This window comes from Periophthalmus magnuspinnatus, chromosome 22 (assembly GCF_009829125.3).
Source record: "Periophthalmus magnuspinnatus isolate fPerMag1 chromosome 22, fPerMag1.2.pri, whole genome shotgun sequence".
Classification (NCBI taxonomy): domain Eukaryota; kingdom Metazoa; phylum Chordata; class Actinopteri; order Gobiiformes; family Gobiidae; genus Periophthalmus; species Periophthalmus magnuspinnatus.
Genome location: NC_047147.1, coordinates 7,138,170 through 7,148,619, shown reverse-complemented (window position 1 = coordinate 7,148,619; position 10,450 = coordinate 7,138,170). Strand labels below are relative to the sequence as shown.

Sequence of the window (10,450 nt, the reverse complement as noted above, 5' to 3'; positions counted from 1 at the left end):
GTACGCGCAAAGACACCGGTGGAAGTACGGTCCGTGGTGTAGGCATGTCCCATTTCGACAAGATGGCGGTTACACTGAGGAGTACACATTTTCGGCCGGGTACTTCGATCGGTACTTAGGGGAGTACTTCGAATGGTGCATTTGGCGAAATGGGACACTGCCTATGATTCATCAAACAGGCTTCCACACTTCAAACTTTGTTGGCTGTAATCAGGGCAGTGATGTATGATGTCGGATAGAAAAAAGGAGTCAGAACAGTAGACCATGCTATTAGAACACCTTATATACAATTTAGTAGAAAAAAGCAAGTTGATTTAGTGTTTCGTTCAACTTTAATGCTATTCTTGAAATGTGGACTGTGTTGGAATGTGTTTTGTATAAATGTAGTCATTTCAAAGAGAGAAACTGGTCATTTTAGCAAATCATTTGTCATAATCCCTGCCCATGTACTTCAGCACCAAGGTCAGAGACACAAACCTGACAGCGCTACTACACACACTATGGCTCAGGGCTACAATGGGCTTCTCACATGGATCATTAGTACAAAATGACCACTGTGTCTGGCTCAACAGGGACTCAGGCTGACGTCTGGACAGAGGCTCGTGTCTTTTCATGTGGCATTGACAGCTGTCTAAAGATAACACACAGCGCAGCAGATTATCAGACAGTTTTTTTGTAGCAGTGTCTCTCAGGGCTGTAGTCTGAATCACAGAACACAGCAGAGGAACAAAGGGAAGCTCTGTCCTCCTTATCACAGGCTCAGGGTCAGGGGTCAGAGGTCAGCTGGGACCACTCCTCTTCGGTCCTCCCGCGCATCGGTTGATCCAAGGACAGATTACCTCCTCACGCTTATTTCAAGTCCTCATGTGTGACCTTAAGACCACCTCAAATTGTCCTCGACACTCTAGAGAAGTGTGTATGAGTTTTAAAGCCACAGTATGTAACCTTTTAGCTGAAAGATGACAGCATGTTATTATTCTGGTTATGTTGATAGCTCCGAAAAATGTGTCCCTACAGTGAGCAGACTTGCCTCTCCACAAACTTTACTTTTACCAGTTGTTGTTGTCTTTGGCTGTTATCTTCCACAACATGACATAAAACCCATTTATCTCAATACAGAGTCACATCCAGAAAGTTACATACTGTACCTTTAAGGGCATTATTACAATTCAAGTCTAATTCCTGATAGAAAACACGTTCACATGGATCTAAGGATGCATGTAAAGTAGGTGTACTGCTGTGATTTCCAGTCGTAAGGTTCAGTCCTCATGTATCTGAAACAGTTGGCACACTTGAATAACCAAGACTGCAGGTGAATTAATATAGTTTAAGGTTCTGAATGACCCAAAATTGACTCTTGTGCGTTTTTATCCATGTTATAATGTTGTTACCTCAGCAAAAATATACCTGAAGTTGTGTTTTGTTTCATTCACACATGTTTGAGTAACCCTTTATTATTAGTCTGTCTATATCTCCAAAGCTCAAAATGCTCAGTACCACCTTGTGATGTCATGAACTGTCAGTTTTCAAGTTAAGAGCTATCTTTTAGCTTTTGTTACATAAAGCTTGGCAATTCCAGAGCTGAACTTATCCAAATGATTTTAGTGAAGGTGTATGGAGTTTAAAAACACGTTGGGGAACTTCCAGTATCACCACATGACATCACAAGGTGGAACAGAGTGTTTTCTGATTGAGAAAACTCAGCTGATAATGTGCAGGGTTTATGTGTTAAACATGTGTGAATGAAACATGAAATAGGTATGTCTGCAATGAGGAAATATTATAATCAGATCAGAAAACGGTGTAATATGGGCGCTGTAAGGAGAGTAGGGTGAACAGTACTCATGTTACCACACCCTCCCCAGCGTAGTAGCTAAGTGTGCAGCTTGTTACTGACTACAGACCCATGTTTACTCCATAAATGAATCCAAAAGCATGAGACACTTAATATTAGTCCACTCATCAACCGTGCTCCTGCTGTGCACGTGAGACCAGCCCAACGTGAGGAGGACCACCACTGTGATCCCAGAGGTAGTTTACTTCAGCAGCATCTTCACAAGGTCTGTTGCTTTTGTTCTTTGGTTGATATGAACATTTCAGACCAAAGCACGTTCATCTCTGGGACACAGAACCCGTCTCCTTCTTGAGCGATATGATGACTGGACATTCTCATGACGTTTATACTTGTGTATAATTGTTTGAACAGATGAACATGGCACCTTCAGGCATCTGGAAATTGCACCCAAGGATGAACCAGACATGTGCAAGTCAACAGTTCTCTTCCTGATATCTTGGTTGATTTCTTTTGACTTTCCCATGATGTTACACAAAGTGTTTCAGTTGTGCCTTCAAATGCATCCACATGTGTGTCTCTGATTAACTCAAATGTTGTCAATAAACCTATCAGAAGCTTCCAAAGACAATTTTAAACAATTTGGGAAAAACCCAGATGATGATGTCATCATCTGGGTTTTTCCCAAATTGTTTAAAATTGTCTAAAAATTCCTTCTCTCATTATTTTGATATTAAAATAAAAATAATTTTGGTAATCCTAATTGACCTAAAACAGGAAAAGTTTAGCCTGATTTCATGTCAGACAGTGAGAAAAAAACATGTCTTTTTATGTAGTGTATGTAAACTTCTGGCTTCAGCTGTATTTTTAACCTGATCCATACATCAGATTATTTCACTCTCACAGACAAAAAGAGAAAAACAAGTGAAACTTAGACCATAATAATACAAATGATAAAAGTTGAAGCCGTGTGTTTGTTGTTCCCAGGTGGCTGACATAAAGCGGCTGAATAACCTCATACAGAAACAAGACTTGATCAAGATCCCGGTGCAGAAACACAGCTTTCTCACTGAGGTGCCCCCCACTCAGGATGCCACCCTCACCTGATGCCCTCCCACCCTCACCTGATGCCCTCCCACCCTCACCTGATGCCCTCCCAGCCTCACCTGAGGAGGGCTCTCCCACAGCACCCACACATGTCGGGGGAGCTCGCACACTTCCTCATGGAGCTGGACAATGGCATGGAGAGACTGATCCAGAGCACTGAGCAGGAGGACGAGGAGCTGCTGGAGGTGTGGGACAGGCGGGAGCACAGGGGTCACAGGAGACAGAGGAGTCAGGGGGTCAAAGGTCAAGGCGCAGACTGGGGCATCAACTGTTGGAATGCCGTTATCGCCATGTTGCTCGTAGGCATCGTACTACTGCTCTTCTACATCATCTACTTTAAAACTAGGCCCTCGGAGGGTGGTCCTGCAGTGCACCCTCTGGTCACTAATAGCTCAGGGCCAGCAGGGGGCTCTCAGGGGCCAGTTCAGGAGCCAGGCTAATGTACCATCAGTGTGTGAGAGACGACCCCCAAATGTGAGCTCATGAGGGGACAGTTAAGTGCCAATTTTAGCCTGGAAGTGTCTGTGTCCATGTTTAATTTATGTGTGTTGAGGAGAAACAGTAACAGTGCTGTTGTATAGACTCCTGTCGACCTGTGCCCTGTGTCACTGACCTGCATTAGCATTTTAATACAGAGGATTCAGCAGGTTTTCAGATCCTCTTTAAATTATCAAATGTTATTGTTTTTAGTGATGCACTGATCCAGCTTTTTCTGTTCCGATACTGATACTTTGGCTTTAAATAACTAAAATATAATGTTAAACAGGGTCTGAAAACTTCCTTTCTCCACTGTAAATTATGTAAGATTATGAGGACAGTAAAGTTACTCAGGGAATATTCGGGTCATGCCACTGCGCCGTTCACATGCACAATACGGCGTATGTTTGCCTTATATGTAAAACAATCTCATTTTTACATGTACAAAATCCATAATATTATCAGACTATGGTATTTATTTCATTAATAGTTTTGCACCAAGTATAAAAGTGTTTAAATGAAAAAACACACAAACCTTGCCTGGTAAATCCAGTTTTGTCACCACTCCCACCATCCTCAAGCCAGAGCCAAACACGAACATCTAATCAGATTTGTTTATTTGAGTGATGTATGTGAAACGAAGGAGCCCATTGGTCACCTATCATTTTGAACAAAATCATACTTTTAATTAAATTCTACTTTCTATTTACACAGAGTTAATGCTTCTCTCATTGATTCTGCAAATATTCGCAATCCACGAGGGCCTTTCGATGCCGCTTGCGGCTTTAATAATAACATTACAATTTCCAGCCTATACAATTACCTTATGAACACTACTATACAGAAAAAATCTTGCAACTTACAAATACCTTGGTTGTTATCCTCAAAAATCGTTTTTCTATTTCTTGCATCCTGGAAAGATCATTTTCTTTTCTATTCATATTCTGAAACTATATGATTCTAAGAGCTGTCTATTATTTTATTGGCTTTGTTGCACATATATTAAGATGTATTCTGTTTCCAGTTCAAACAAACCAAAACAGACAAAATATATGGTCAAAAATTATAATAAAAATATTTCATTGCTCTTTTTCATAGTCTCAAATATGACTACTTATATAATAAATAAAAGGAATCCAACTCACTTTGAATATTCATTACAACTTTCAATTGGACTACTGGATGTTTTCTCTTTATGTTCCCTGTGGGTGGCGCTACAGCTTCATGAACACACCAGACTGAATATACACACCACCTGGATTTGATCAAAAAGGACATCTATGAATCAGACTTGTCACAGTAGATTTGAAGTCTCAGACCGGCCGACATGCAGACATTACTGATTTGGTTTTCACTTTTAGACATTTGCTTTGCTTCTGTTCAAATCCAACAGTCTCCATCAGATGTCTTCAAAAACTCAGGAGAACAGATTGAAATAGTCTGCAGCCATAACAGAACGGATTATACCATGATGCACTGGTACCAAAAATTACCTGGGGACCTGTCAATGAAACGTATTGGACATATAAACTATGGAAGCAAAGACTATGAGGAGTCCTTAAAGAAACATTTTGAATTCACCGGAGATTTGAGCGGGGAAAAAGCCAAGAGAGCTTCCATGATTATAAAGGATGTACAACCCGAGCAAAGTGCGATATATTACTGTGCAGCTAGTGATGCACAATGAATTCATATTATGTCATCACTGTACAAAAACGTGTTTAGTGGTTTTGAATCAGAAATGATATAAGCCACACCCACTGCAGCTGCCATGTCCTTATGCTTTTTTTACTCATTGCAAGTTATGTAAGATTCAGCTGAACAACACAAAGTGGCCATTACAAAATGCCTTGGATTTATTCTATATCTAACAGGTGACTAAAACTAGAGCTTTTTAATGCCGCCAGTGCTTTATTGCAGTAGTCTGTGGTGACTTTTATGGGTAAACGAGCAGACTTGGTGGACATCAATATTTAGTCAATAACAAATGAGTAACACCACTTTTTATACAAACTACACTGCACATGAGTATACGTATTTCAACGGACATATTAAATGCATCTATAGTGAGCCATTTTAGAGTCAAATGAGAGAAGCCTAGACTTACATTTTGTTAATATTTGTATATATTGGACTGTATTTGACACCCTGTTCAATGTCAGATATAGTCAGTGGGCCAATTTGTTTCTTCACAGATTTGTCCTACTCCTACAGCTTATTTATGTAATTATGATTATGCATCTAGAAACTATATGACGGCTCTACAGATGTGTAATGCACTAATGCTCTTCTTACACAAAATGTACATTCATGGAGAGATACTAACAACAGTGCACTGGTCAGACAGGTGATTACAGGGGATTTAAGTGATAACTATGAAAAAATGAGTGCGTTAAGGATAAAAATGGAAAACCAGGAACAGAACAAAGAGTAATTACTGTGCAGCGAGATGCGGCACATTGACATGAGAAGACACGAGAAGAGGACAAAGAACAGGACTTAATATGAAGCAGTAACACCTGCTGCCTATAACTTTAATGTTGTTATAACCTCAAATATACTTGTATTGTATTGGGAAACTATTTTGACTAATAGTCAAATTCTACATTATGATGCATTATGATGTTTACTTAATAGCATTTTATTGTGATTTTGGGTTGTATTAACCCAAAATCACAATAAAATGCTATTAAGTAAACTGCGTGAAACCCTTGTGTGTCGTTTTCAAAATATATATAATTGATCGTATCTATAACTATATACTCAACTGATCAGGTAGTTTCACCACATGGTGAATAATAAAAACTATTATTATTTTGTGTTAAAAACACAAAATATAACACAAATAATACAAACATTCAATACATTCAAACCACATGAGGATATTACACAAACCTATGAGTCAGAAGCCAAATAGTTTTCACTCGAGCTGGAGTGAACTTCAAAACCCTGTGGAGAGGTTCAGAGGGAGACACTTCACACGGGACCAGGAGCCACTGTTCAAACACAGGACACAGGAGTGACTGTAGGAAATACAAGACATTTACATCATTCAGTTTTTGGGCCATTTGGAAAAGAAGAGGTCACATTGTAGGTTGTGTCACTGACTCACTGACAATACAGTAACTTTGGATAGAAGCACTGAGTTCAAAGACACAGAATCAGCCAAACTTTTTATTAAAGGCACAGGTGGGACAGTGGATGTTCAAAATGTGTGCAACTATTCTCACTGGTCACTCTTATTGTAGTTGTTGTGGAATGGGTACAGCCTGACAAGAGGTGGGTTACAACATCTAAACAGAAGAACACACACAGAAAGAAGTTTAAAAGTTGTGTATATTAAATAAAAATGTTTTATATTTGTTTGCATTTCTGACAATGTGTACCAGTTCGTATCTTAAACTGTTAACAAACACATGTAAACAGCAGCAATTAGTACTGAATGGCAAATGAAACTGGGATTAAAGTTTGAATTAAAATAATAGTAACTTTTCACTGTGGATGTTGCAGGTCTGTCCTTACTTAACCTTACTGTTCTACGCATAACACATACAATATCATTTTACACACCTAACTTGGGGAAACTGACGTCTTAACAGATGATATCTAGGCTCAGTAACATTTTGTACTTTGCGTGAGAGACTTAGACCAGAACTGTGTACATTAAATCTAAAATCTGCAGATCAGAATCAGTAAATATCAGGGTCAAGAGCTGGTCCAATATAAGGAGGGACCATTTAACCTGCACTTAACAGAAAGAAAGAGATTTTGTCTAAGGCTTTACAAATGTTCGCAAAGGCTGTTTTGTTTTGTTTATTTACCGTGAAATTACAGTCATTAAGACCAGGAGTAAACTGTTCCACACGAGGCAGAAGTTCGTCACAATCACACCAGTAAAAACACTTTGTATAAATGCACTTTGGCAGGTAAAAGAGCAGCAGAAAAAACATACAAGATGCTAAAGTCTAATGTTAAATGAGTTGAGCTCCTTGAGATGACTAAAGACAATATTTAATTTGATTTCAAACAGAATATGATGGAACTGAAATGTTTTTTTGTATTAATTAGTTTGTTCAAGATTAGCAGTGCTTTTTGTCCAGGGGTAGCCACAATAAAAACAGTGATTAGCAGATTATTCAAGATTTCCCTGAAGATATAACCAGCCACTTTATACTGTGACTGGAGTGGATGACAAGGGTTAAATGCACCAAGACACAACAGCAACAAGAACGAGATTCAAGATTAAATTTTAACCCTCTGGTTGAAGGGCGAGCTCTACCAGCTGTGCCTCAAGTATCAGTAATTGGTCCACGTTTCTTTTGGCAAATCTCTTAACTCTCAACTGCTAAACTTCACTACTATAGTACAGATAAGTGTCATCTTTATTATCAAACGGAGAAGAGGTGGGGCCGAAGATCACCGGAGATGAGAAGAAATAAGATCACCAAGAGAAAATATTGTGCCATTTTTGCATTTTTGTACTGACACATAACTTTGTAGTTTCATACACAGACTGTTGTGATATTGAGGTAAAGTAAATAGAAAAGTATTAATATTCTTGAAAAGTAATAATATGTATGCAGCGGAAAAATACATTTTGACTAAATCCAAACACAATATAAACACTATGGGACATAAAGAATAGTATAAAAAATGCAAAACAATTGAGAAATGCAATAGTTATATCATTAAAAACAGATTGATTATAAAAACATATTTTAATAATTTAAATGTAAATAAATGTCCAAGTTAAAACTAAGACCAGTTCCAAAGAACAAATGCTCCAAATTCTAGAATCTCTGGTGCCGTGACGATGATCAGTGATGTCATAAAGTCACCGTGGAGTTTACCTAGTCTGGTTCAGACTGGATCTGAACCAGTCGATACCAAACCTTCGTCGAGAGCAGACACACTTCTCACACAGAGCAAATAAACAGTGAAAGTACTTTGGCAAACTAAACCAAAGTGCAGACAATGATGCCACAACGTGCTAAAAAGAGGCGTTGGACCTCTGAGCAGGAGGACAGTGCAAAACGTTCAGGTATGTCAGGATTTAGGGAGCAGAGCCAGACTTCAGACTCAAAATGCAGAAATTCAGTTACAATACCACAATATTATAGATTTTCAGTGTTAGTGTCAGTTTAGACACTGGTATGAGCAGTTTTCACTAATGATCATATTGTTGTGTTAGGCACTGACACCTGTGTCCCTGTGGAGGGACAGACCAAGGTACAAAGGAAACGGAAAGCCGAGTTTGAGCCCAACGTCGAACTCAAAAAGGCCAAACTTGAGAGTTTGCCCGAGAGCTGCAGTCCTCCTCAGACCTGCAGTCCTCCTCAGACCTGCAGTTCTCCTCAGACCTGCAGTTCTCCTCAGACCTGCAGTTCTCCTGAGAACTGCAGTCCTCTTGAGAGCTGCAGTTCTCCTGAGGATGAACTATACGATGTCAACTACCAGATCAGCACCAGCAGAGCTGACTTTGAGTCGAAGTACATTGAGCTGCACAATCTGGGCAGCGGAGGCTTCGGCTCTGTGTTTGCCGGCATATGTCTGCATGACGCCTCCATTGTAAGCATTTATTACGACTATTATAACTTTCAAAATGACACCAAAATATCCCAAAATATAAAGCACTAACATTTGTACTGTTACAGGTGGCCATCAAGCACATTCCACGAGACAAAGTCTTCTATAAAAAAGTGGTAAGTGAAATTATATACCTTTAACCAAAACAAACAGATTAAAGTGAGCATTATGAGTAAAATGCTTTGGTGTTTTTCAGGTGCAGAATGGCGTGGAATACAACATCATCGATGAGGTGGCTCTTATGGCTAAAGTGTCCCAGGGGAACTGCCCGGCCGTGGTCTCTTTACTGGACTGTTATGAGCTTCCAGAGGAGCTCATCCTCGTGATGGAACGGCCTTATCCCGCAGTGGACTTGCTAGATTATAAAGATGCCAAAGGAGGAGTGCTGGAGGAAGAGGAGGCAAAAGTAATTCTTAAGCAGATGGTGGAAGCCTCCATCCAAATGCATAACAGCGACGTGTTCCACCGCGACTTGAAACTAGAGAATATTCTAGTGGAGACGAACCACAGCTACCCCAAAGCACGGGTCATTGACTTTGGCTGTGGTTGTCTAGTCAAGGAAGGCACCTATGATTATTATGCAGGTATTTCATCTTCTCTTAAGTACTATTTTCAACAGTAATGAGTAATAAAGTGTAAAAAGCAGAGTAAGTATCATAACTGATATTGTGATTTCAGGGACATTCAGTAAAGCGCCTCCTGAGTGGTATTCCTGTAAAGCGTACAGAGCTGAGCCCACCACAGTCTTTCATCTGGGCACGCTGCTCTACGACCTCCTCCATCTCAGGGCCTTTAATACACACTGCTACCTGAGGAGGAAGAGACGCTTCGGCTCGGGCCTGTCAGAAGGTAAGAAATTACATTTATATATTACAACATAAACATGTCAAGTGTATTTTGAGATGAAGAACTTGGTTTATATTTATTTCCTAACCTTTTCCCTTTTTTGTGTTTCAGAATGTCGGCATTTCCTTAAATCTTGCCTGGCCAAAAACCCCAATGACAGGCCCTCGTTTGAGGAGCTTCTGCGTCACCCTTGGTTGGAGACATAAGCTTCTAGTTTTATATAGTTTTAGAACAATGATTTTACTTAAATTACTTTTTTAGACAATTCAACAATTATTACAATTTCAATTTTATAGCCATTTTTTAAATACTTTTTTATACTGAATTTTTTTAAATCATTGCATTAATAAATTTGCATTTGAAATCATGTAAGCCTACACTTTTCCTTCTTGCATTTCTCCTCTGTATATACTGTACATCTCTTCCTGTTTTAACCAAACCGGGAAACAGCTCTACAACTGCAGCATTATCATAATTGCTTGTAAAGCCTAAAGGAATGGCCCAACCTGCACCTAATAAAATACAATATGTTTAGGAGGTAAAGAGTACTGTGCACGGAGCTACAGGGCTGATGATCACTGGGGATTCACTATGGAGGCCTTTGTTAGAAGAGATTCAATTTAAAAATAAAGGTTAATACTG

The 10,450-nt window shown here is 39.4% G+C and overlaps 2 protein-coding genes across 2 annotated transcripts; both read left to right on the top strand.

The window, feature by feature from the left end:
• Nucleotides 1-444: 444 nt before the first annotated feature.
• On the top strand, nt 445-3,355 carry LOC129457353 (lysM and putative peptidoglycan-binding domain-containing protein 4-like). Its single transcript, XM_055231261.1, has 3 exons — nt 445-462; nt 2,780-2,867; nt 2,915-3,355. The coding sequence occupies exons 1-3, from the start codon at nt 445-447 to the stop codon at nt 3,337-3,339; spliced, it is 531 nt and encodes a 176-aa protein (XP_055087236.1). The 3' UTR covers nt 3,340-3,355.
• Nucleotides 3,356-8,353: 4,998 nt separating this feature from the next.
• On the top strand, nt 8,354-10,014 carry LOC117390865 (serine/threonine-protein kinase pim-1-like). The gene is made up of 6 exons (XM_033988670.1): nt 8,354-8,417; nt 8,568-8,944; nt 9,031-9,078; nt 9,159-9,546; nt 9,641-9,811; nt 9,920-10,014. The coding sequence occupies exons 1-6, from the start codon at nt 8,354-8,356 to the stop codon at nt 10,012-10,014; spliced, it is 1,143 nt and encodes a 380-aa protein (XP_033844561.1).
• The last annotated feature ends 436 nt before the right edge of the window (nt 10,015-10,450 follow it).